Source organism: Malaclemys terrapin, chromosome 2 (assembly GCF_027887155.1).
Source record: "Malaclemys terrapin pileata isolate rMalTer1 chromosome 2, rMalTer1.hap1, whole genome shotgun sequence".
NCBI lineage: Eukaryota > Metazoa > Chordata > Testudines > Emydidae > Malaclemys > Malaclemys terrapin.
This window is the reverse complement of record NC_071506.1, coordinates 235,142,741-235,169,547: the sequence shown is the minus strand read 5'-3', so window position 1 is coordinate 235,169,547 and position 26,807 is coordinate 235,142,741. Positions and strand designations below refer to the sequence as shown.

Sequence of the window (26,807 nt, the reverse complement as noted above, 5' to 3'; positions counted from 1 at the left end):
GCAAGGCTTGAAGCCTGCAAGGCAGGCTGTCGGTGTGCCGCCCAAGGGTTCTAATACTGCCATTGTGGCATAGGGCCTGATGGGGGTGCCCATGGGTGGCTGTACCAAGATGGTGGTGGAACCATCTGTGGGTATGTTCTCGGACCCTGCTCGTAGTGGCTCTCATATGGAGCTTGGGAGGAGTACTGTGAGACCACCTCCTCTGGTTCACTGTCCAAACACTCACTAGATAGCAGAGGGGCATGGCTGGCTGGGGGGATATCCCCTGTGCCCAGTAAAGGCTTGGAGCCACTATGTCAGTACTGGGGTAGGGTGGGGGCTGGGGTGCATCCCGTACACCAAGGTCTCTGGTCTGGTGGAATTCCGCTGGTACTGAACATCCCAGTGTTGGTGGTGGTGCTGAGGGAGACAGAGACCTTGCCTGTACTGGTCTCTCCGGTGCTGGGTGAGCTGCCGCTGGCTGTCCCAAGGTGGATTCATATACTGGGAGCATCTTCTTTTGCTTGCTCTTGTCTCTTGGTATTGAAGAGTCAGAGCCCATGCCCATAGGGTCTGTGGGTCTGTCAGTGGTAGCTGTAGCCAATGGTGGTCATGCATCGGTGCCAGACTGTGGTCTGCATGCCAGCAGTGTGGAGGATACTGAGTGAGATGGTGATCACTTGCGGTTGTCTCTAGGCTCCCTTAGGGGACTTCCTACCATCTTCTTAGAGGTCTTGTAGGAGGAGTCCCCAGTCTGTTTCTTCTATCCATTTCCCTTAGAAGTCGAAGGTTGTGAGGAAAACTATCATCTGCTGGGAGACTGAGGTCAGAGACCTGTCTTCATGAAGATAATCTGGCGAAACTCTCTGTCCTTGTGCGATCTTGGCCGGAGCTGCTAGCAGAGGGTGCACTTTGTTGTATGTGGCCCTCTCCCAGGCAGTGGATGCACTTAAAGTGCTTATCCATGACTGGGATCGACCTGTTGCAAGTGCAGCATTTCTTGAGCCCAGGGAACTGGACATACCCTGCTAAGGGGAAGGGTTCCCGGTGGGAAAAAATGTGGGAGAAAAATAATATTTTTTAAGGGTAGAAAGAACAAAAGAACAACAACTAGACTACAACTAGGGAAAAACTACCTAACTGTGAAAAGCAAACAAAAGAGCAGTAGCATTAACGGACTGCTAATGGCTCCGTCTCTAGCCAGGGATGGTTGAGAAGGAACTGAGGAGAATTAGCCCGTGCGTGCGCTGACTAGCCTCGTGGCGCAGCATGAGGAAAGACAGCACATGTGTGGGCCCAACAGACACTGCTACTGAAGTTATCCAATCAGCAGTGCTGGGATGCAGACGCACATACAGTGGAGCACCCATAGGGACGCTACTCAAAGAAGATCCAGAAGTTACATGAATAGTTACAGAGTAGTTACATGGCATAAATACAATGAATTGTAAATCTTAGCTAGAATCTCTCTCTCTAAAATTCTTGAATTATTTAACTGTGCAACACTCTTGTTAAGACGAGTTGATAGAAATTCTCTGGTGATATATTCAAAAAGATGCTTGAAAGGGTGGTGTGGAAAAATCTGTGATAAAGATCCTAGGGCCCAATCCTGTGTTTTGCTGAGGATCCTCATCATATGTTGAAGTTAAGAAAGCACTGTTAGTGTTTAAGTTATTCAATGCAGGGTGTACATTCCCATCTTAAATCCAGACTTGGGCGTGATTTGTCAAGACATCAGTAATATTGACAGGCCAGTGTCATAACTGCAGCCTCAGTACAATGATGAAGCTGGTACTTAGAACAGAAATGAACTCTGACTGAATTACGCGATGGGCACCCATGCTTATTAAAAATGTACAGGCTATGTCAGAGTCTCAAATGCAAGGAAATTCACCACTGAGGATTAAAGACACAATGCAGAACAATAGAAAAACAGTGGATTGAGGCTATGGGTCGATAATACCTTATTCAAAAGGTGCTAAATGTTGTGGCATATAAACAAGTCTGGGGGTTTTCTAAGGCAAAATAATTGTACTTTGGTAGGCCCAAAGTAATTGGTAAACGTGCATGTAAATAGAACTCAGCTGTTTTGGTGGCAAAAAATAAATAATGCAACATCCTGCACCATCCCAAAGTAAGCACCTCAACCATTTGAGCAGCCCGGCAAGGCGCTTGGGGCATGGGTTTGGGTGGCGCGGCGTGGCGCTGGGGAGGCGGGGGGTTCAGCGGCCCGACAAGGCGCTTGGGGGAGGGGGAGTTGAGCGGCACAGTGCTCGAGGGGGTGGGAGTTTGGCTGTGCGGCACTCCGGGGGTTTGGGCGGCCCGGCGCTGTGGGGGGGGGTTGGGGAGCGCAGCGTGGTGCTGGGGGGCAGGGAGTTTGAGCGGCGTGGCGAGGCGCTCGTGGGGGGGGGTTGGGCGGTGCTCAGGGGGGCGGGGGTTTGGGTGGCATGGCGCTCCGGAGGGGAGGGCGGGGGTTTGGCCGGTGTGGCATGGCGCTCAGGTGGATTTGGGCGGCCCGGCCAGGCGCTCGGGGGGGTTTGGGCAGCCCGGCCCGGCACTGGGGATGGGTGGGGTTTGGGCTGCGTGGCACGGCTGGGGGGGGCGTGTTACGGCGGGGCGGCACTCTTCTTTTTTGCCTGGGGCGGCAAAAAAGTTAGAGCCGGCCCTGATTGGAGCATGAGCTTCGTGGGTGAATATCCACTTTGTCAGATGCACATCGAAAACTCATGTTCCAATACGTCTGTTATTCTATAAGGCGCCACAGGACTCCTTGCTGCTTTTACAAACTTGAAAAAGAAAGCACAGAAAGATAGGAATATGATGCAAATGAAACAAATGCTAATATAAAAAGAAAGACGGAAGCAGAGGAATGTAGCTCAGGCCTGGCCCAACATAAGTAATTAACACATGGAGAGAGATCTCATTTTTTGGAAGACAGAATTAGGGAAAGAAATGATCAGGCTGAAAACAGAATGTTTGTGCTAAATAAGATAAGTAAATAGGTCACTAGGCTACGAAGACAGAATGTCTGAGGGAGAATACCAGGGAACTATTTGCTATGAACTAGATAACAAAGGACAAAATAAATTAAGAACGTAGAGATGAGATAAAGAGAAAGTTGAAGCATGAATAGTGCACGCTGCATACGGATTCGTTCCTGCAAACTAACCAGCCAATCCAAAAATGTGTGATGTAATGTATATAAATGCAATGACGTGTAATGTGTATGAAGGGAGCAGGTGTCTGTGTAACTTTGGAGCTGTAATTTACCCTGCATCCATCCCCCCCGTGTTTGAGTCTGATCAATTCAGCGTAACACTGATGTATGCCAAATAAAGATACCTGAGTGATGAAGGCTGGAGTCAAACTGAGTTCCTGGGAAGCCAAGTGGAAAGAGGTCTTGGAGGGAATCCCAACACTAAAGCAAATAGGGTCCTAAACAGACAAATGCTTAACAGTATTCACTGTAAACTAAAATACCCAGCTAGACTAAAACCTTCCACAACAATATGTAACATAACCAATCTGTGCCATATCATAATGTGTCTGACCTCCTGTACGTGACAGGCCGCAACCACCCCATAACGCCAACACTAAACTCAAAAACCAAAATTACACCAAAGTATTACAGCCCTCAGGAGACTAAACTACAGTGGATGCTGCTTAACAGCAATCCTAATAATAGCTTAATACACTTAATAGCAACATCTTGCTGCAAAATGATCCCATCCTATTGACTTTAATGTGAATGGGATTCAGATATTGGCAACAGGCATGACGCTTAGTAACAATTTTTTATTGGAAGAAAGGCCCCGGCTGCAAGAAACTTTGCAGGGCTGCAGCCAGGGAAGGAAGCTCAAGTATGTGCCTTCCCTGACTGCAGCCTGAGAAACTTGCCTATGGCTGGTGCTCGGCATGCCCCAATTCCTCCTTCCCTGGATGCAGCCCCACAAACCTGCCTGCATCCCAGGACCTGCCCAACAGTGGAACCCCTGCCAGAGTCCCAGTACTGTGGGCTGGGAAGAGAGGTTGGGAAGGGAGACTGAGCAGGGCAGCAGCAGGGAGGGGTCTGCAGCCCAAATACTGGGGCTTTCCATAGGGAACAGGGGCATTGGGGGCCCACAGAGCTGCACAATATCTCTACTTGCATTCTCCGGGCTGCATCCTACCCTGGCACTGGTGGCGCGGATTGAGCACAACTGGGGTGAAAGTAAGTTAAAAGACTTACCGGTATGCCGGAGTCCTGAGCAGGGGCGTGGCCTCAACCAGAAGAGACAGGGCCTTTAAATCAAGATTTAAAGGCCCTGGGGCTCTGGCTCAGGGGCAATTTAAAGGGCCCGGGGCTCTGGCCGCTGCTACCTCAGTGGAGCTCCAGGCCCTTTAAATCACCGACGGAGCCCTGTCACTGCTACCCTGGGGCTCTGGCAGCCGGGCTCAAGTGGCAATTTAAAGGGCCCGGTGCTCCGGCAGTGGGGAGCTCCGGGCTCTTTAAAGTGCTGCCCGAGCCCTGCTGCCAGAGTCCCGCCGTAGTGGTGGCAGGGCTCCAGCGGTGATTTAAAGGGCCGGGGCTCCCCGCAGCGGCAGGAGCCCCAGGCCCTTTCCCTTTGGGGAAATGGGATACCAGGAGGAAGCACGAGCAGGAGAGCGCAAGAGGGGAGGACTCCTGCCTCGAACTGCATCCATGATGATGACGAGTTCTGCTCAATAATGATCCAACGCAGTGCAGCCCGATGCATGATCACTTTCATCATCTGAGTCAGATGCCACCAGCAGAAGGCTGATTTTCCTTTTTCGTGGTTAGGGTTCTGTCATTTCCACATCGCAGTGTTGCTCTTTTAAGACTTCTGAAAGCATGTTCCACACCTCGTCCCTCTCAGATTTTGGAAGGCACTTCAGATTCTTAAACCTCAGGTCGAGTACTGTAGCTATCTTTAGAAATCTCACATTGGTACCTTCTTTGCATTTTGTCAAATCTGCAGCAAAAGTGTTCTTAAAATGAACAACATGTGCTGGGTCATCATCCGAGACTGGTATAACATGAAATATATGGCAGAATGCGTGTAAAACAGAAAAGGAGACATACAATGCTCACTGAAGGAATTCAGTCATAAATTATTTAACACATTTTTTTTTTAACGAGTGTCCTCAGCATGGAAGCATGTCCTCTGGAGTGCTGGCCAAAGCATGAAAGGGCATACGAATGTTTGGCATATCTCGCATGTAAATACCTTGCAATGCTGGCTACAAAAGTGCCACGCGAACGCCTGTTCTCACTTTCAGGTGACATTGTAAATAAGAAACGGGCAGCATTATCTCTCGTAAATGTAAACAAACTTGTTTCTCTTAGCGATTGGCTAAACAAGAAGTAGGACTAAGTGGACTTGTCAGCTCTAAAGATTTACATTGTTTTGTTTTTGAGTGCAGTTATGTAACAAAAAAAATCTACATTTGTAAGTTGCACTTTCATGATAAAGAGATTGCACTACAGTACTTGTATGAGATGAACTGAAAAATGCTATTTCTTTTATCATTTTTACAGTGCAAATATTTGTAATTAGAATAATATAAAGTGAGCACTTTATACTTTGTATTCTGTGTTGTAACTGAAATCAATATATTTGAAAATGTAGAAAACATGCAAAAATATTTAATAAATTTCAATTGGCATACTATTGTTTAACAGTGTGATTAAAACTGCGATTAATCGCAATTAATTTTTTTAATTGAGATTAATTTTTTTGAGTTAATTGTGAGAGTTAACCGCGATTAATCGACAGCCCTAGTTTTAATTACATATCAGTCCCCCATGCAGGAGGTCTCAATGGCATTGGCCCCTCTTGCCATATTTTCGTCTCTGAACTGGATCAAAGCTGTTTGATCTATAACATTCTGCCTGCTGGAAGGACCCACGCCCTGTTGTCTACTGCCATTTTGATCCTGCACCCAGGCAGGGGCCAATGCCCAAATTCCACCACAGGGAGGTTGCCTTGCCTACCTCTAATGTCTTGGAACTAGGACCCAGGACTATCCCATCCAAGATTGGTGGTCCAGATGCTGGCAGAATGTGAAGCTTACACTTCAGCTTCTGAAGAAAACCCTTCCAATACACAATCCACATACAGAGGAGTCCTTGCCCAAGGGAAAGTTTATGGGCACCACAGCTTCACACCACTTCTCAAATTATCTGAGAAAGGACTTTGTGGCCCTCCCACAGATCAGTGATTTCAACCTCTGGAAGAGTCCCTGCCTTTGCCCACTTCTCCTTCCTACCAATTCTCTGCTCTGTGGCGGGCTAAAGCGGGGTATCCAAACACCCTGCACACTCCACCCCCCCGGGCCCACTCGCACATCCCTTACCAAAGGGAAGCCTCCACTGAGGGTGAACTCCTGCACTCAATGCCATCCTCCTCTGCTTCTTTCCAGGGCAAGCAGGTTTCATTTAACCCCTGCAAGGGAAAAGCTCTTGGTCCTGTTGTGTCTAAGGAGCCTAGTCCCTGGGCTGCTGCTGCTGTCATTAGGCTGCCCAATGCTGCATGTACTCTTCACTGGTGCTGTGGCTGCCTCTGCTTTGACTCTGGAGTTATTTCCAGATAGTTCTTGCTGATACCCTACTGGTAACCCCATGGCTCTTAGGAACCCCCAACCCTAGAGGGAGGAAACCACTGCTCTGTGTAACCAGAAGCAAAGTTAGACATTTTTAGATCAACAGGTCCAGATAGCTTGCCTCCAAGAGTTTTAAAAGACCTGGTTGAGGAGCTTGCTGACCTGTTAATACTGAAGAGGACAGGTCACTGAGACAGAGCAAATTGGATCACTTCGTACACTGGGTGCAAGCAAATAATGTGTGTTTTAATATAGCAAAGTGTAAAGGTATACATCTAGGAACAACAAATGTAGGCCATAGTTACAGGATTGGAGGTCTCTATCCTGGAAGCAGTGACTCTGAAAAAGATTTGGGGGTCACGGTGGATAATCAGCTGAGCATGAGCTCCCAGTTTGGAGCTGTGGCCAAAAAAGCTAATGCTACGCTGAGATGCATAAACAGGGGAATATCAAGTATGAGTAGAGAGGTTATTTTACCTCTATATTAGGCACAGGTGCAACTGCTGCTGGATTACTGTATCCAGTTCCGGTGCCCACAATTTAAGAAGGATGATGACAAATTGGAGATGGTTCAGAAAAGAACCAAAAGAATGACTAAAGGATAGAAAACATGCCTTAGGCTACGTCTTCACTATGGGGGGGGGTCGATTTAAGATATGCAAATTCAGATACGCAAATAGCGTAGCTGAATTCGACGTATCTGAGCCGACTTACCCCACTGTGAGGACAGCGGCAAAATCGACCCCCGTGGCTCCCCCCTCAACAGCGCTTACTCCTACCTGCGCTGGTGGAGTACAAGCGTCAATTTGGGGATCTATTGTCGCGTCCCAATGAGACGCGATAATTCGATCCCTGAGAGATCGATTTCTACCTGCCGATTCAGGCGGGTAGTGAAGATGTAGCCTAAGGCTAAGTTATTGATTCAAGGAGCTCCATCTATTTAGCTTAAGAAGAGAAGGTTAAAGGGCTCTTCAGTGTAGCAGACAAAGGTACAACACAATTCAATATCTGGAAGTTGAAGCTACACAAATTCAGACTGGAAATGAGGTGCACATTTTTAACTGTGAGGGTAATTAACCATTGGAACAATTTACCAAGGGTCACAGTGGATTCTCCATCATGGGCAATTTTTAAATCAAGATTGGATGTTTTTCTAAAAGATACACTCTTAGTGATTATTTTGGGGGACCTTCTATGGCCTGTGTTATACAGGTCAGAATAGATGGTCACAATGGTCCCTGCTGGCATTGGAAGCTATAAATCTATGCTGAAATGGAAATCATGGGATAATATCAGACAGTACTGTGAAGAGGGCAGAATGTATGCATAGACAGGCGGACAGACAACTTCAAAAGCTTAGAGACTAACAAATTTAGTAGAGCATAAGCTTTCGTGGGCTACAGCCCACTTCTTCGGATGCATATAGAGTGGAACATATATTGAGGATATATATATACACACACACGTTAGACATTTTTAAATCAACAGGTCCAGATGTGTGTATATATATGTGTGTATATATATGTGTGTATATATCTCCTCAATATATGTTCCACTCTATATGCATCCGAAGAAGTGGGCTGTAGCCCTCGAAAGCTTATGCTCTAATAAATTTGTTAGTCTCTAAGGTGCCACAAGTACTCCTGTTCTTTTTGCGGATACAGACTAACACAACTGCTACTCTGAAACTTCAAAAGCTGAAGTTCAAGTGCCGGTATTTCCTACATAAAATCACAATCATCCTTCCCTTTGGTGCCAATATTCTATAGCCTGATGTACATGTATATGCATGTGTACAATGCTGATTTGCCTGAGATCTGGGTATACTCAAGTGCAAGTGTTTCCACTTGCCTGATGTATACAGTATCTGTGGAGAGGTTGAGGTAAGGTATGCTATTGACTGCTAATTGTACATTTTCTTTCTTTTGCTATTTATGTCAGATCCTTGTTTGATTAATTAACAGTTTCTCTGTGAGTTTCTCCCTCCTTTTTTATTTTAAAATTATGTATAATATATGCTACTTTAGATGCTTTGGGTTACTCCTGCAAAGATTTGTGTACTTTTAAAACCCAGAAGTAACTGCTCACCTTTCAGTACAAGTATGTGTACTGTTTGAAGGATAATGCCATGGTTCCATCTTTTACTGTAGTACTGCTTCTGAAAGATGGCACTGAGAACTATCATTACAAACACTTGCTCTTCCTTGCCGTATGATAGTTTTTCGAGTCTTCAGATCATTTACAAGGGAGGCATCATAGTCTGGTGCACAGACCACTAGTCAGGGAGTCCAGAGACCTGAATTATATTGTCAGCTCTATTCTCCACTCACTTTCAATAAGTCACTTGGGATAAAATTTCTAAGTGTCCACCAAACTTGGTTATCTCCTTTTTGGATTCCTAGTTCAAAACAGGTGGGGAACTGCAGCTGATAAGTATACCTGAAAATCAGGCCTTCGGTGTCTTCTCAAGAAGAACACCCTACGGGGCCTTCAGTTTTGTTTTTCCCCCTCTTCTGTAAATTAGGGATAATGAAACTTAATCACTTTAGGGTAGCACTGCAATCCACGAATGAAAACTGTTATGCAACACTAAGTAGTAGTAATAGGAATGATGGACCATATTATTGTAACTAATATTTGGGAGGGTTCTTGTAACTAGACATAGATATAAGGTAATAAAGAATTGATTTAAACTATTTTTTTTAACTTTTGTGTTATATGTCTCAAAACCTTACATAATTGGAAGTGCGGTATTAAATGCTGCCCTGACGGAATGGTTGAACTAATTACACTTTTAAATACTGAATGAAGAGTTAAATGACAAAATGAAAATTCAAATGAAATATCCACAGTACAAATTAATCTAATGGCAGTGGGTGACAAGTTAATTCAGATAGCAGGGTCATTCATATAACAGTGGGAGTCATATTAGTTAATCACCTGCTATACTTGAGGGAAGAAAGTGGGGAGGATCATATGACAGAAGGCAAAAAATAGAAGAGATCATGGAGGGAAGGGAGAATTAAAATGAAGGGAAACATGCTGGGGGACTTGGGAAGGGAAAGTACCAATTGGAGAGGGAGGCCTAGGAGGTAGAACAGCATGGAAGGGAACACAGTGAGAAGAAGCAATGGTCAAAATTCGGGGGGAAAAGAATCAGAGTGAAGATCTCTAAGAGAGAAAGGAATGTAACCTTGGAGGAGAGAAAGTCGAAGAAAAAAGAAAGAGGATAGATTCATAGATTATAAGGCCAGAAGGGACAATTGTGATCATCTAGTCTGACCTCCTGTATAACACAGGTCATAGGACTTCCCTGAATAATTCCTCTTTGAACTAGAGCATATCTTTTAGAAAAACATCCAATCTTGATTTAAGAATAGACAATTTTTGATAAGTTGTTCCAATGGTTAATTACTACACTCGCTGTTAAAAATGTGTACCTTATTTCAAGTCTGAATTTGTCTAGCTTCAACATCCAGCCATTGGATTTCATTAAACCTTTGTCTGCTAGATTGAAGAGGCTATTTTAGAATGTTTGTTCCCCATGTAAGTGCTTACAAACTGTGATGCCTTAACCACCTTCTCTGATAAGCTAAATAGATTGAGTTCCTGGAATCTATCACTATAAGGCATGTTTTCTAATCCTTTAGTCATTCTCATGACTCTTCTCAGTCTCCAATTTATCAACATCTCTCTTGAATTGTGGACACCAGAACAAAAACAGTAATCCAATAGCAGTTGCACCAGTGTCAAATGCAGAGATGGTAATAGAGCCTCCCAACTCCTAGTTGATATTCCCATGTTTATACATCCAAAGATTTCATTAGTCCTGTTGGCCACACCATTAAGCCCAAAACTCATGTTCAGCTGATTATTCAGCAAAATCTGAACATCTTTTTCAGGGTCACTGCTTCCACCCCCATCCTTCCACCCACCACCCATATGTAGGAGCAAACAATACAGGCCTGTAAGTGTGGCCCGTATTGTTTGCTCCGACATACATATCTTTACATTTGACTATATTAAAATGCTTAGTTTTTGTGCCCAGAAATATAGAAGAAAGGTGCAAAAGGAGGAAAGAGAGAATAAAAATATTTGGAAGTAAAATACACATTTTTGATATAAGTATCTTTTTCAGGAGCTTAGCCATAGAAAACAAAATCAGTAACAGAAACTGATTGTGTAAAGGGCAGCAGTACTTCACATATTTGCATTTCAAAAACAAAAAAATCTGGAATAGATATATGTTGACTTTTTTCAGATTCTTTTTGTAGCGTCTGTCAAACACACACACTCCAGCCCTATTACTGTGTGCGTCCAAAGCTTTAAATACAATAACGCAGACATCACCTGTTCTCAAGCATGCTTCACTTGTTATGGAGAAAAAAGGTGCCAAAATGCCAGAGAAACAGAACACACATTTGATGAATAAGCTCCGGCTTTCAGTGAGCCTTCTGGGATACATATTTAGACAAACAAAGGCTAGATGGTGTATAATGCTTAATAGGGCATGTTTAAGTGATATTTAGTATGATCAACACCACTTGTGCTATGTTTTTTCAAATGCATTATGGAAAAATCTTAAACTTGACAGGGTAAGACAGAGTTAGAAATAGATCATGTTATGCTGATATAAAAGTGCATACAACAGTACAATTATAACGAGATTATTCATTCTTTTCTTAAAGTTCCAACTACACAGGCAGACACACAGATGTTCAAGTTAATAAACAGTGATTACCTCAAGGCAGCAGTTTTTCCATTTTTGTGAGTACATGTAACCTGCCGGGTCTGATATCCAATCTGTATGTCCCAATATTTGTTCTCTTGTCTGTTCTGTCTATTTCGATTCCTCTTTTTCTTAATAAGCTCCCGAGCTTCAGGATCCCGTACTCCTTTTTCTCTGTCCTTCTCCTTTTCTTTGTTCTTCCCTCGTTTCCTTGCTTGCCTTATATGTCTTGAGTGGGGCATTGAGCATGTACTCCAGGATCCCACATTCAGGCTGTGCAAGCTTTCTTCAGTAGTACATGGGGTAGAGTGACAGATCTGAAATTCAGTCAGGTTAGGGCAAGCAGAGCCACCAAACTGAGGTGGAGCAACAATGTGACGAGTCCGATGCTGAAGCCCATTGCCACAAGTCTTGGAACATTCTGACCAGGGGGAGAACTCTGCCACAATACAGTCCTGGCGGCAAGGGATGAGGCATGCCTGTTCCAGGCGTGGCTTTGGTTCAAAGTACTCGCATATGACATCCTCAGCAGAAACCCCATTTGATTTTTGGACACAAGTTACGTCTCTCATCTGGATTCCTTCTTCTCCTTTGATGCATTCCACTGGTTTTTCAAGATTCCTTGAAATAACTGGCTGGCACTGATTCCAGTTGCCCAACTGCCAATCATACAGTTCTTTGTGCCAGTCACAAACCCTGAAACAGTTCTGTTGGTTCTCAGGCCTCTCTATCTGTTTACAATTTGTGGGCAGCGTTGTCCATCCTTCCACATGAGCACACCATACTGCCCGTGTTTGGATACCACCTGGACCACATTCATCTCCCATACATCTTCCCCATGGACCTAGGAAACAAGATGAAAGCCACTGTCATATTTTACATTTAATTACTGCTTAATTATTAACCTCAAGATACAGCGAGAAAGCACAAGAATCAAGAGTGTATTCTTTCCCAATAGTCCTACAAAGTAGGATCTTCGTATGATCTGTGGGAAAGAAAAGTTATTGATTTTCACCTATTACGGAGTACAATCTCAGAGAGCCTATATAACAGAACAAGTGAGGGACTAACCATCTGTTTTCTGGTCTTTTTTGTGATTATAAATGGATTTTACTACATAGTTTTCTTTTTTTGTTGAGTAATTAAAATATTTATGCTCCTGGAGTTCATCAGGGATTGATCACATCAGAATTAAGACATTATACAATTCATTTGTCAAGATTTGTTTTGCCAGGAAAATGGGAGAAAGGCTTCCCCACGATATGTGTAAATAATCTCAACTCCACCTATAGGCAAACTCTTCTGGAGATCAGATTTTGGTTTTCTGTCTAGCTTTTCCAATGCAACCCAACTTCATAGTCACATGCTACATAGACATAGTTCTCATTTTTCTAAATTGTGTCAAATAAAGAGAATAATATAAAAAAAAATCTGAAAAACAGTGGTCATTGCAGGTGATGTGAGACCTATTTTGCCAACTTTTAAATCCTCCCCATACTACTAAAAAATAAAGGAAGCAGACTAAGTAAGCCAGTGTTTCTCAAACTGGGGCCGCCTTTTGTGTAGGGAAAGCCCCTGGAGGTCCGGGCCGGTTTGTTTACCTGCCCCGTCCACAGGTCCGGCCGATCGCGGCTCCCACTGGCTGCGGTTCGCTGCTGCAGGCCAATGGGAGCTGCTGGAAGAGGTGGCCAGTACGTCCCTCGGTCTGTGCTGCTTCCAGCAGCCCCCATTGGCCTGGAGCGGTGAACCGCGGCCAGTGGCAGCCGTGATCGGCCAGACCTGCGGACGGGGCAGGTAAACAAACCGGCCCGGACCTCCAGGGGCTTTCCCTACACAAGCGGCAGCTCCAGTTTGAGAAACGCTGAAGTAAGCCTTTGTTCTGAGTAACTCATGAAGAGTTCTAGTGAAATATATATTCAGAGATGAAGTCTTACCAGTTCATGGAAATTTACAGAATGATAGAAATAAGTGATGAAAAAGAGATACTAGGTCTACAATGGACATACTTGTTTAGACTAATAACAAAACCATTAGAATTATCCTGGATCTGAAAGCTTACAATGTAAACAGTTTCTGTGGTTCTAAAAAAAAAAGCACAATATTCAACAGGGCAAATTCACAAAAATCCACAAGTTACATAAAGGGAGGACTGTCATGTTTATTATGAAAGCTACTGCCTGTTATTTTCCTGAGTTTTGACAAATTGATCAAAAGTGAAAAGATGCCATTTCTGTCTGCCGAAATTGCAAATCTGAACTAAGGGTGAAATGTTATGATATTCAGGTATAGAAAATCTCAGCTCTGACGTTATTGTTACAGTCACAAAATGAAAGTCAGACTTCTTGCATAGGTGTCTTGCTAAAAAAGTATGAAATATGCACAAGATTATATTACAACTAAAAAATAAACCTGTGCTGAATTTATTAACCTGTTCTCTATTAAATCATTCATGCCCATTGGATGAGCAAAGAAAGAAAATAAAATCCAGCTAACTTTCTGTTGAAAAGCTGAAAAAATACTGACCTTAGTGTGCATTTACTTACGTTCTCAGAAGCTCTCCTATGTACTCAGTAAAACATTGTTTTTAATTTTTGGTTTAACTTCACTGTGGAAGAGGAGAAAGTCAGGCTGTGTAGCAAAATTACAATCACAGTTTCTCCATAGTACAAATATCCACCACCAAACACAAATCTTATGAAACCAGATGGCTATCTAAAAACGCCTTTCTTTGACAGAGAAGTTCCAGTGTCCATGCACACAATGGAGGCCAGACAATGCAATCCTTATTTATCTGAATGACCCCACTGATCATAATGGGACTATTTGCATGAGTAGAGTGATAGGATTTGCAAGGTTGAGCCCTTGTGACAGTGATAAAGAATTTTAAACATTTTTTTTTTCATTTAGTGACTGGCAGGAGTTTGGAGACCTCCTATCACTGACTCCCACAGACTTCAAAAACTTCCACTGGGAATGTCGCCTGTGACTCTAACATTAACTTCAGTGGGAGTGTTGGAAGCAGACTTATGGTAAGATATGGCACTTAGTCTCTGTAGCCCTTGCTAGTGTACTTTTGAACAGACTCTTGATTACAATACACTGCACTGTAGTTGAACAGTTTGCTTATGGATATTAAAACCTGAGCATTACATATATGATAGCAATGCCAGCTGGCAGACAGATTCAGCACATGAAAACTCCTGTACTGTTTTCTGCAGATTAAGTTTGAATTAGGGTTTCCAAGGTTTAGCTGGATACCCAGAAAAATAAATGTATGTTTTAAGTACAAATACATTTCTGTTCCCATTTCAGTAAGATTACCCTAGTTTATCTCTAACCAGCCTTCCACAAATGACATAATCATTGTTGTATTCATTTTATTCTAAGTATATTTACATTGAGCACAAAGCGATTGCATTTCCTCAGAAAATTGCATGGAGTTCTATTTAAGAACACCAACCAAGTCTAAAGGAAAAGAATAAAAAACAACTAAAGCAAGGATAGTAATATAATCACAACTGAACATAAAGCTAACTCATTCAACTTGCAGACTGGAAACTCCTGTCTTATCACATTACTGCACCTTGTATATACCATACGTATCCAATTAAGAGAGACTCTTTTAAAGATCAGATCTTTGTCACTAAACTCCAGATGAAGGGTGAAATAATCAAGTATTCAAGAGACAGTGCACCATATCTAAAAATTGTTCTGGACAGCTGAGCATTGCTGGCCCAAATAAATCTCATGTTCATACTAATCTAAATGCTAAAAATTGTAGTTAGGACATTAAATGCAAACTGCAGTAATGTAAATGTGAAAAAATGGTAAAAATGCTGTATTAGAAGGTGATAAATGGGTTCTGCATTTATCTGTGGAACAGTATGAACTAACTCCACAATTTTAGCTGCACCTTCTAGCACTGCTATGCTGTCAATGGTTTTAACGCAGCCATAAAAATCTGCTGTTGGATAAAAGATGACACAAAAGGAGTTGGAGTAAAAGAATATTAAAAAAAAAAAAAAAAAACACAGAATACCTCATCTAAGTTCTAAGCATAGAAGACAAATGGAAAATTTATTAGTTCTGTGTGTGGTTTTTCTTTTTTTTTGAGGGGGGTGTATAAAATTGAAAATGGCTTCCTCTTAAAAATGAATATTTGAAAGTTTTAACTTCATCAAGTGGGTGAGAACCAAAGGGACTACTCACATACATCAAGTGAAGTGCAGCACAATGTTTGCAGGACTGGGACCCGTGTAAATTTCATCTCCTAAACATTCAACTGTATGGGCCAGTATTTCTACAAGCTTTCAGGAGAATGTATTAATTTGGCTAAGGAAAAAATGTTGTAATTTGTTGCAAATGAATTGTATCTCGGGGCAACTGCCCTCAAAACTTCCTAAATCTGTAACTATCCACTACAAGAAGTTTCACTAATTTTCTTGTGGGTGAAATGATGACTTTTCACTCATGTTTATCTATCAATCTTAGGCCTTCATTATGTTTGAAGTACAAAATCTCAATGGAAGGGGAGAGAGAAAAATCATATGAACAAAAATTATGAATCAGGCCCGCCAAATCATGAGATTTAAAAATAATAAATTCGGGTCTCTGGTTTATAAGCCTTTAAAATTCACATTTACAAGCTTTACTCTACAACCATTAGAGCTCGAAATATAGTATTTTTATTAATTTTTTTTAAATTACTGGCTCATATACCATTATGATCATTGAGTCTGACCTCCTGCACATTGCAGGCCACAGAACTTCGCCCACACACTCCTGTAATACACCCATAACCTCTGGATGAGTTACTGATGTACTCAAATCATGATTTAAAGACTGCATGTTATAGAGAATCCACCATTTACACTAGTTTAAACCTGCAAATGACTCATGCTCTATGCTGCAGAGGAAGACGAAAAAACCCCAGGGTCTCTGCAAATCTGAACTGGGGAAAATTCCCTGCCAACCCCAAATATGGTGATCAGTTAAACCCTGAGCATGTGGGCAAGACCCTCCAGCCAGTCACCTGGGAAAAAATTATCTGTAGTATCTCAGAGCTCTCCCCATCTACTGTACCATCACAGGACATTGGAGATATTTGCTAGCAGTCGCAGACTGGCCACATGCCATTGTAAGCAGTCCCATCATACTATCCTCTCCATAAACTTATCAAGCTCAGTCTTGAAGCCACTTACGTTTCTTTGCATCCCACTTCTCCCCTTGGAGGGACTGTTCCAGAACTTCACTCCTCTGATGGTTAGAAAGCTTCATCTAATTTCCAGAATAAACTTGTTGATGGCGAGTTTATAGCCATTTGTTCTTGTGTCCGCATAGGTGCTTAACTTAAATAACTCCTCTCCCGCCCTTGAATCATAGAATCATAGACTACCAGGGTTGGAAGGGACCTCAGGAGGTCATCTAGTCCAACCCCCTGCTCAAAGGAGGACCAATCCCCAACTAAATCATCCCTCTGATGTATTTATAGAGCACAATCATATCCTAGTATTTATCCCTCTGATGTATTTATAGAGCACAATCATATCCCTTCAGCCTTCTTTTGGTTAGGCTAAACAGGCCAAGCTCCTTGAAGTCTCATCCCACAAGGTAGGTTTTCCATTCCTCAGATCATCCTAGTAATTTCCAGTTTGAATTCATCTTTCTTAAACAATGGAGACCAGAATTCCACACAGTATTCCAGATGAGATCTGACCAGTGCCTTGTATAAAAATACTCATACTTCCCTGCCTCTATTGGAAATACCTCACCTGATGCATCCTAGGGTTGCGTTAGCCTTTTGCACAGACACATCACGTTGGCGGCTCATAATCATCCTGTGATCAACCAAAACACCCAGAGAGATTCTCCAGGAACAAGGGCTTTAAAGAAAAACACCAAATATCACAAAACACATGCTAAAATCATTAAACTGGCAACACTACTTGCCATTCTGGAAGTCCATGAATCCTTCTTATGTTAAAGGAATGTCCAATGGTTTAAATATTATTAAACGAGGCTGAAATGACTGCTGCTTCATTACATTATAATGTGACTACTGGCTGAAAGCACACCTAGAGAATCGGTGGCTTCCAGACCATCATGAAGAAAGAACACCCCAGAACTGAGGTTTTCTTTGATATTTTCTTAAGTTTAGATTCGCGAGGCCTCTCAGAGTTTAATCCAGAAAACATTATTGTGACAGGTTCGGTCACAGAGACCCCCTTGGGACTGTTACCTGATGTGCTGAAACTACCTCTGAGCCAGTTTTCCCTGTCAGCTTGGGACTCCAGAACCCTGCCTCATTGAGCCAGACATGCTAATCTGCTGTAACACAGACCCAAGTCTGGTCCACACCCCCAAAGCTGCAGGTTTTAACCAAAAACTGCTCAGCAAGTCACCTATCTCCAGCACCCAGACACCCAGCTCTCAATGGGATCCAGACACCCAGCTCTCAATGGGATCCAGACCCCAAATCAATCCGTTTTACTCTGTATAAAGCTTATACAGGGTAAACTCATAAATTGTTCGCCCTCTATAACACTGATAGAGAGATATGCACAGCTGTTTGCTCCCCCAGGCATTAATCACTTACTCTGGTTAATTAATAAACAAAAGTGATTTTATTAAGTATAAAAAAGGAGGACTTTCTTTGTTCTGTCTTTTATTACTTGAAACCACGTAAGTTACCAAACAACATAAAACAAAACATGCAAGTCTAAGCCTAATACATTTAAGAAACTGAATACAGATAAATCTCCCCTCAGAGATGTTCCAATAAGCTTCTTTCACAGACTAGACTCCTTCTTAGTCTGGGCCCAATCCTTTCCCCTGGTACAGTTCTTGTCAGTTCCAGCTCAGGTGGTAACTAGGGGATTTCTCATGACTGGCAACCCCCTTTGTTCTGTTCCACCCCCCTTTTATATATTTGGCACCAGGCAGGAATCCTTTGTCTCTCTCTGGGTTCCCACCCTTCCTTCTAAATGGAAAAGCACCAGGTTTAAGATGGATTTCAGTATCATGTGACATGTTCACATGTCCTGTGAGACTTCATTATTCACTGCCTGGCGCCCATGCCCACGTATACTGGAAGGCTTACAAGTAAACAGAGCCATTTACAACCAATTGTTCCAGTTAATGGGAACCATCTAGATCCTAAACCACCATTAATGGCCCACATTTTGCATAATTACAATAGGACCTCAGAGTAACACTTCATATTTCAGTTTTAGATACAAGAATGATACATTCATACAAATAGGAAGCTATATGCATCCGAAGAAGTGGGCTGTAGCCCACGAAAGCTTATGCTCTAATAAATTTGTTAGTCTCTAAGGTGCCACAAGTACTCCTGTTCTTTTTACAAATAGGAAGAACACACTCAGTATATTATAAGCTTTGTAGTGATACCTTACAAGAGACCTTTTGCATGAAGCATATTCCAGTTATATCATATTCACACTTATAAACATATTTTCATAAACATACAGAATGTAATGTCACAATTATATTTCATTGGGGGGCGGGGAGTATTCCTTTGTCTTATATTCATTATGTTTTCTGTTTCTATGATGTTGACCCCGCCCCTCCCCCAAAAAAGTGGAGGGGTAGCTTCCCATCATTTTTGAGGATCAAGCTGGAAGTATGCCATCCTCTACAAGAGGAAGGCTCCTTCCAGATCCCACCTCTCCAGTAATCATCTTACATCTTGAAGCATGAGTTTTAGCACAATACTATTCTTATATATAATGTAAATCTATCCCCTCTTTATGCTTACCAAATACAGTTCTGTGGACTTCACAGCCACTTCTTCTGCAGGAAGGCATCTCCCCCTCCCCCCAGGGAATTCACCGTGCAAAGTAGGAAATTCCCTGAGAACAGATGAAATATCGTTCCACACTAGTATTGTGATCTTCTGTGGGTTCCAAAACCTTATTCTGTTGATTTATAATTCTACCTTTTACTCTACCTACCTCCAAAATAATTTCAAAACAGAGCTTTTCTTTTTGTAAAAGCCTGCTTGTCCATTTCTTGTTCCGGTGGGTGGTTTTAGCACCAACAAATGAGCCGTGTAAAAAAGAAACACTATAAAATAGTTCCAAAACCAAATTATGCAAACTATAACTACTAGACATTCATTCCTACCTCCTAAAATAAACTTGACTGTAAAATAGGTCTACATCCTTTAAATAAGCTCCTTTGTTTTCCCATACTGGATTAAAAGAGGGTTGTTTATAGAACTGAAAATCCCCAGCACAAAAGAACCATGAGCTGCACAAACCAATAACTTAATAATGTTCTGTAGCCTATTTGCTGAACTGCACTTTTCTGCTTTCACTCTGAAGTAACATACAATGTTATAAATGGATTGCTGGTGAATACCAACCAATCATATTTATGTGAACCGCTGAGCAGAACTGCTTTTGAGTGTGTTTTGGATCATGAAGTCAAAGGACACTTAAGAATGGTGGCAAATTTGACCTATGTGTTTTACTTGCATCTGTTGGCAAAGTTCACGGAATTCTTTATACGTTTGAAAAAAATATTGCTGCAGAAAAAAACAAACACTCTAAAATCACAAACTTGTGTGTTTTTTGTGATAGATGAAATTTAAAAAACAGAAATAATTTCATGATATAGATTCCAAAGAACTGTCTCAAACAAGAGTGAGAAAATAACATATTTAAATGTTAGATTAGTTTCATCTCAGGTGTAACACCATTGGCTTTAATAGAATTATTCCAGGGATGAATTTGGGTCATTTTACCAATGTTCTTTTGCACCAGGATGCAGTAATGTATAGAACAATAAAGGATAGATACATAGCACGAGGTTGGTTGAAAAAAACACGTTTATATTCACTTAATGTTCACACATAGGACATTTATGACTAAGTTTACTGAAAATATTGGCACCACAGATTCAATAAATGCAAGGTAATAATGATCCATATTAGGGAACATCTTGTAGAGAACATGTGCCTGCTGAAACATGATTGTCTAATAAATGGATCAATACTGAAGTTAATATTGCAGATTATTGGTTTAATATATTTTTACATTAATATACATTTTATATATTAATATGTTTTGAACAAATGTGATCTTGAGTGCTGTTTTGCATAAAGGTACCAAATTTCAATAGGGTAATGGGTCAGAAAGCGCTGTGTGTGAGAGAATCCCATTTAAGTGGATAGTAAATTTGTTCGTGGAGCACCCACAGGACAGTGCTATGTTGGGAGAGGCAATCAACACATTGCTGCTGAAAGGGCACCTAATTTATAATTTGTACAGGTCTGATCATTTCCATCCCTACAATGGCTGGCTGGCTCCCACTCCAATTTTATGCCCCAACACATACCACAGTGTGATGTTACAGCTGCTCTTGGAGCACGTAAATGACTCATGAGGGAATCAGGTAAATGCTTAATGTATGTATGGTGCCCCCCCCTGCCCCGGTTTACTACATTGCAAGTAAATAACAATTCACTAATACAGCACTTTTCACCCATAGATCTGAAAGCACTTTAGGAGGGGCAGTACCGTTATCCCCACTTTACAGAGGATGAAACTGTAGGATAGGAAGGTGAAGTGATTTGAAATTTTGTTATTAATCTTTTCAAATCAGGGTACCTGAATGGTGCATCCAATTAGATGCAGTGGATCTGGCCCATGAGGAGTTCCCCTGAGTTGAAGAATCCTCTGCTGGCAAAAATCTGTGTTCTTATGCTATGATTCTGGCACCCAGCATAGGGGAAGTGTCAGGGGAAAAAAGGGGCTTGAATAAATATATGTTTCTATGCTGTGGCAGCCTCCAAATGCTGGAATAATCCCTGGGGTTACTAGCTGGTGATATACTTTAGAGCATCTCCAAGGCTGCTCTAAATCTATCTGATGGACCATCTCCAGGATTGGGGAGGGAGGTTGGAAAAGGCTTCTATGCACTCCCCCTTCTCTCATTAGAATTCAGAATCTGCAACAGGGAGTCAGGCTTTCCCAGCATGATGTCCACTGGTAACACCGAAAACATCAAACCCCCCAAAATTCATAGAAATTGTTATGCGTAAGTACTGCATTTGGGATGTTATATAAAAGAACCAAGGGTTTAAATGATCGAAGGGCAAAGGTTATAGTTTAAAGTATGAATTTTTGTGACTTCTGAAGTTTTCATGCTCATTTTCAATGGAATGTGTAGAAAACTAAAGGCATGTGTCACAAATCAGTGTCTAAAATTTACACATTCCTGTTTGAAAATGTAAGGGATTAATGGTATGTAATTAGAGCAATGTATGTGAAAGGTTTTTTTATTGTTATTATTTACAATTAATGTATAGACTGCCTGCTATCTACATAAATATATTTGAAAACCTGCATTTAGAAATGTTCTAATGTACATTTGTCTTAGAGAGTATTACCAACCTTTGGAAATCTTTACAATTGCTCATAAATATGTAGTTCGTTTTATTTAAACAAAAATTATATCATTTTATTTATTAGATAGATCACATTGGATATTAGAAATTTTAGTTTTGGAATCACTTTAATAAATAATAACCCCAAATAATGTATACTGAGGTCCTGATCCTGCATGACTTCAGAGGTCCTCTATGCTAGTGTAGGGGATCTGCCAGTGCACAGCTCATTGCAGGACGAGAGCCAAAGAAAGCAAACCTGTGAACTATTCATCTGCCTGGAATGTGAGGTGTATGATATATGTTCATTTGGCAGTTGAAATTGCCACTTTGTTGTACATCCATTGGATCTAAAGGATACAAATCTGATAGCTCATAATAGCAAAACATTCCTCTTTTGGTCTGTGAAAAGAAAACCTACTATTTTAAATACAGTAAATTTCCTAATCATTAGTAAATTTAACAGGTAGTATTAATTTAGAGCTTGGTGAACTTCAACCAGATGACTCATCTCACAAGCATTTACCGACCATGCCTCAGTGAGAGTAACTATAAAGTTAGTTTCACAGTTAATCCTGAAAATTTGGTATCTCATTGGGTGTAATTTTAGTGGTTAATTTTTAAACTCAAACTTAATGTGGAAGAAATAATTTCAGATACATTTCTAACCTTATAAGGAATCGTATGGCAGAAACAATTATGGGAGAAATAATAAAATGGTACTTTTAGTTTGAAAATAATTTCTGGGTACCTGCCTGACTTCAGCACACTGACCTATTTTCAGTTACATGCGATTTTGGTATTTTGAGTGTCTTCAGTAACTCAAAACTTGCTTCTAAATGTGTACTTTTAATTCTGTGTGACTAATACCTCATATTAGCACATGCAAATAGAATCTGTAGATGTACAATTCTGTAAATAACAGGTAAACTACATTTTGTGCATGCAAAAGTTTGAAGGAATGTAAATGTAGAGTTTGTTTTTTAGAAAATTGTCTCATAAGATGAAAGAGAATGAATCAATCAATTTATTTCATCACATCTATGGGGCTTCTAAATCAAGATCTCATAATCAGAGTAGCATAGTGATGAGTTAACTAGAAATACCAACACCACAGACAGAAAAAAAAATAGATAAAATGTGCATATTTTGTTATAATTTTATAACATGATACATATGCTCTGGTAACCATTCTGATATGCATTATTCACAATGTGTCATAATATATTATTGTATCTGGCAAGTGTAATAATGAATGACTAGTTGTGCTATAACTGTATTAATCACATTATACTTAAGGCAACCTTGGTTATCTTGCCATCCTTATTGGAAACCAAAGCAGCAGATAATATTCCTGCCACTTGAATGAAGACCATATTGAAGCTGAATTGTCAATTTACAGCAGTAAGAATAAACTTTAATAATGTATGAAAAACCTGATAGAACAGCTCTATAACCATATTCATCACAGTAAGGGAACAAAAGCCAAACAGATGGTGAGAGGAAAAAAAAGTGGGTATCTGACTATTTAGAAGTCCACATGCATTTAATTCAAATGTTGTTGGTCTGTTAGCTATGGCAACCTACTCCTGGTAACAGGATGCAAAGCATGTATGTTTTAGGATTACAGGTTAAAATCTAATAATCTATTTTTTATTTATGTAACTACTAATCTAATTGTATAATATATGTGAGAGAGAACAAGATTACAAAAATAACTTCATTCAAATAACTTTATTAAGAATGTAAAGCCAAGCTAGTAAATGCCAGAATTAACACCAAGCCAAAGAGACTGAAGAGATAGCACATAAAGTGCATACTATAGTGTTTCTTTGCATGATGAGCCAAGCAGCACTGCTGGTCCTTTTCACATGGGAGGAGGAGGAAGATAAAGAAAATTTGGCAGAGACTGTGAATTAACCTCAGAAGTACTATAGCTCCACTTAAAAAAAAAAAAAAAAAAAAAAACGAGAGGCCTTTGTAATCATAATCAAAGGCAATAATACTGCATGTGACTGATTTAATGTTGTAAAATCAAACATATGAATAAGGAGGACTGCAATATAAAGTGAACAAGTGATATACAAACAGCTGCAGGAAACTGATTTAGCTTTAAAATAAGTTACAGACATTGGTAGAAAAATGAAATTAGTAAAATACAGCTTTATGCTAATTAATCCAGAAGGAGCTAGACCACGAAACCTAGAAATGAAAGCAACCAAAGTAACGATTTAAATGGGAGTCCAGACTCCTGCTCAGAACAAATTCAGATATTATAGTGATTAAAATGCTAGGAGACTGGCCTAGAGCTGCCACCATTGCTATTACCCGGAACAACAATAACAGTGGTGGGGAATTTTAAGAAAATATGTCTAGCATTGCCAAGCTTCAGAGAACATTGTCCTACATGCTAGTGGAGCTGCTCTTTGTGTACATTCTTTGGGCACTCTATGACCTGCTGAGGTGGTATGGGGTAGCTAGATTGCACTGACCATAGTTGAGGCAATGTGCTGTTTGTGGACAAAAACATTTTTGTATTGGGAAAAAAACTGCTGCTCTTGGACACACTTCAACCACAGTTGTTTTACCACATGGAGATGAGCATGTCATGAACGGGTCACAAAAGCACAGCTGTACTTTAATGTGCCCTAATTTGTTATGCAATCAGTTCATTTCATGTTGTAAATCGAGAATCAGACAGGAGGTTGGTAGAATTTATTTACATGAAACTCTTCATTGTAACTGTAGTGATTTTACAATGTAATTTGTCATTTGTGATGCTTTGCTTTTTTACAGTAATCTCTGCAGAAGACAATAGTTAAGATTCTCTCTAAGCTGTGGAGGATTAATATTTATTTTTGTTAGGGAAGAGGGAGTTAAGTGAATTAACCATTAATGGGAGTTTATTCTGAACTTTTAGGGAACTGTTACAACGAGGACAAAACTCCAAGATAAAGACACCCCAGGCTGACAGCAAAATGATTTGTAGATACAATAATTCGTTAGGGTATTTCCCTAATGCTTTGGGATTGTGTTTTCCAGGTTGAGTAGATTGACATGCACTACCTCTGCACGAGCTATTGCGCTAAAACAGCAGTATAGCTGGGGGAAGCATTGGCAGCAGCTTGGGTGAGCTACCCGAGTACAAACCTGTCTAGATCTCTGGGTATGTACCCAAGCAGATAGCCCGAGCCAACATCCGCACTACCCGCAGCTACACTGCAGTTTGTAGCATGCTAGCTCGACAGAGCTCATGTGTGTCTGTCAACCTGAGCTGAGACACATGCTCCCAGCCAGTGTAGAGTCTAGTCATACCATTAGGGTGAGAATGGCATTCACAACTACTGAAAATAGAGCAAACTACTACATTCTGTACACTGCTATAGGTGTCAATGTGATCAGCAATTAAAGGAGAAACACGGACCCACAAACTCAAATCCTGGATAATAAGTGAAGGAGGATAAAAGGCTTTCAGCTGCTTTTCTTTTCTTTTAGAAAAATGTGTGCCTCTTTTTCTGTAGTTTGTAAATCTTAAAGTATAGGGGCCTAATCTTATTCCTGTTCAGATGAATGAAAATTTTGCCACTGACTTCAATGGGAACAGGTTTGGACTCATACTGTGTTTTTGATTAGAGATCTCAGTTTATCGTCAGAAACTGAGATCTGAACGAACAAGATAGCGAGCAGCCTAGTTATTATTTAATTTTTAGTATTTAAAGGGGAATGTATTTAGTCAGTCCTCTGGAAGACCGATTAGTAGAAATCTACTTTCCTTGAGTTTAGAGGGAAGTTTCTATGAACCTTAAAAAACAAAAATATTGCAGACTTAGACTATTCTTAGCTTTATGGGAAGCCTGCAGAGAAGGGTAAAGGGATGGGGGTGGATTGAGGTGAGGCGAGGGTAGGCGAGGTAAAGTCAGAAAGATCCAGGACAAAAGTCAGAGGTTACAATTCTAGGCCAAGCAGCAAATCCCAAGAGGAGTCAAAAAGCCACAGATCAAAGAGTCGCTAGAGGACTCGGGAGACACAATTCAGAATATAAAGTGCAGCCCCTGATAGCTGAACCAGTCAAGCAGCAGAATAAACAGCAGGCAGCAGAGAATGTGTCTAGTGTCAGAGCAGCAGCCAAATCAGGTATAGATCTGGTATGTGAAGCTGTAGTGAAGTAAGCATGGGTATATTGTAGTGTATTTATACTATCTATATTTACTTTAAATATTTATGGTGATAATGAAGAATGAATGTTATTTGGGGCCAAGAACTTTTGTGACATTAGCAGAATGTGAAAGATTAAAAAGGAAAAGCTTCTGGGTATCAACAATGTATATACATTGCATACTGTGATACGATGAGGGATGCTAGCAAAATGCCTAAATACTGGATATATTCTTGATAGTACATTTACGCAAAATTTGCTATGTTGCCAAAATGGGCACAGCAGAGTAATGTTGTGACAAATATAAGGGTGCTGTTTAATAAAAGTTAATGCTGTTTGGGGATCTCCCACTAGCTGGTGTTTCTGTACAAATTTTTTTGATTAAGTGCTCACCAATAAGGGACCGTGTGGAATGGTCCAGGCAGGAACATGAAGATGGCTAATTATGGTTACCTACCAGCTTCCACTTAAGGGAAGTTAAGAGGCACTGCCAGAACTATTAGCTCTCACAACACTGGCTCAGTCACCCAGACAGCCCTCTGCAGTGATCTGACCAGGAGGGGCTAAAGCCACTAACACTTGAAGAAGACTGCAGGGAAACAAAGAACACATGCCGGCTTTAAAAGGACATTTTCTTGAGGGAGTGGGGGGGGAGAACCAGACAGACAAAGAGATACAGGAACACTCATGGGTGTCAGAAAGAGACAAGTATGTCCAGGTCACCATTACAGGACAGCAGAACTTTAGGATAAAAAACAGACACGTGTACAGGTTGTTTTAACATCCTTTTTACACTAATTCCTTGTTCCAACGGAGATATATAAATATTTTAAGAATTTTATTGGTCAGTATATTGCTAGTAACAGGTTCCTGAAGGGAGGAAACACTGGTGCCTGAAACCTAATCAGGTGTGCAGGGTGATTGGTATA

General features: G+C 41.0%; 1 protein-coding gene across 1 annotated transcript in view; it reads right to left on the bottom strand.

Annotated features, from left to right (window-relative positions):
- Positions 1 to 26,807, bottom strand: part of THSD7A (thrombospondin type 1 domain containing 7A) — a 539,353-nt gene that overhangs the window by 189,117 nt on the left and 323,429 nt on the right. The window contains exon 4 of the mRNA XM_054020318.1: positions 11,324 to 12,155. Within this exon, the coding sequence (XP_053876293.1) occupies positions 11,324 to 12,155 (832 nt within the window). The remainder of the gene's footprint in view (positions 1 to 11,323; positions 12,156 to 26,807) is intronic.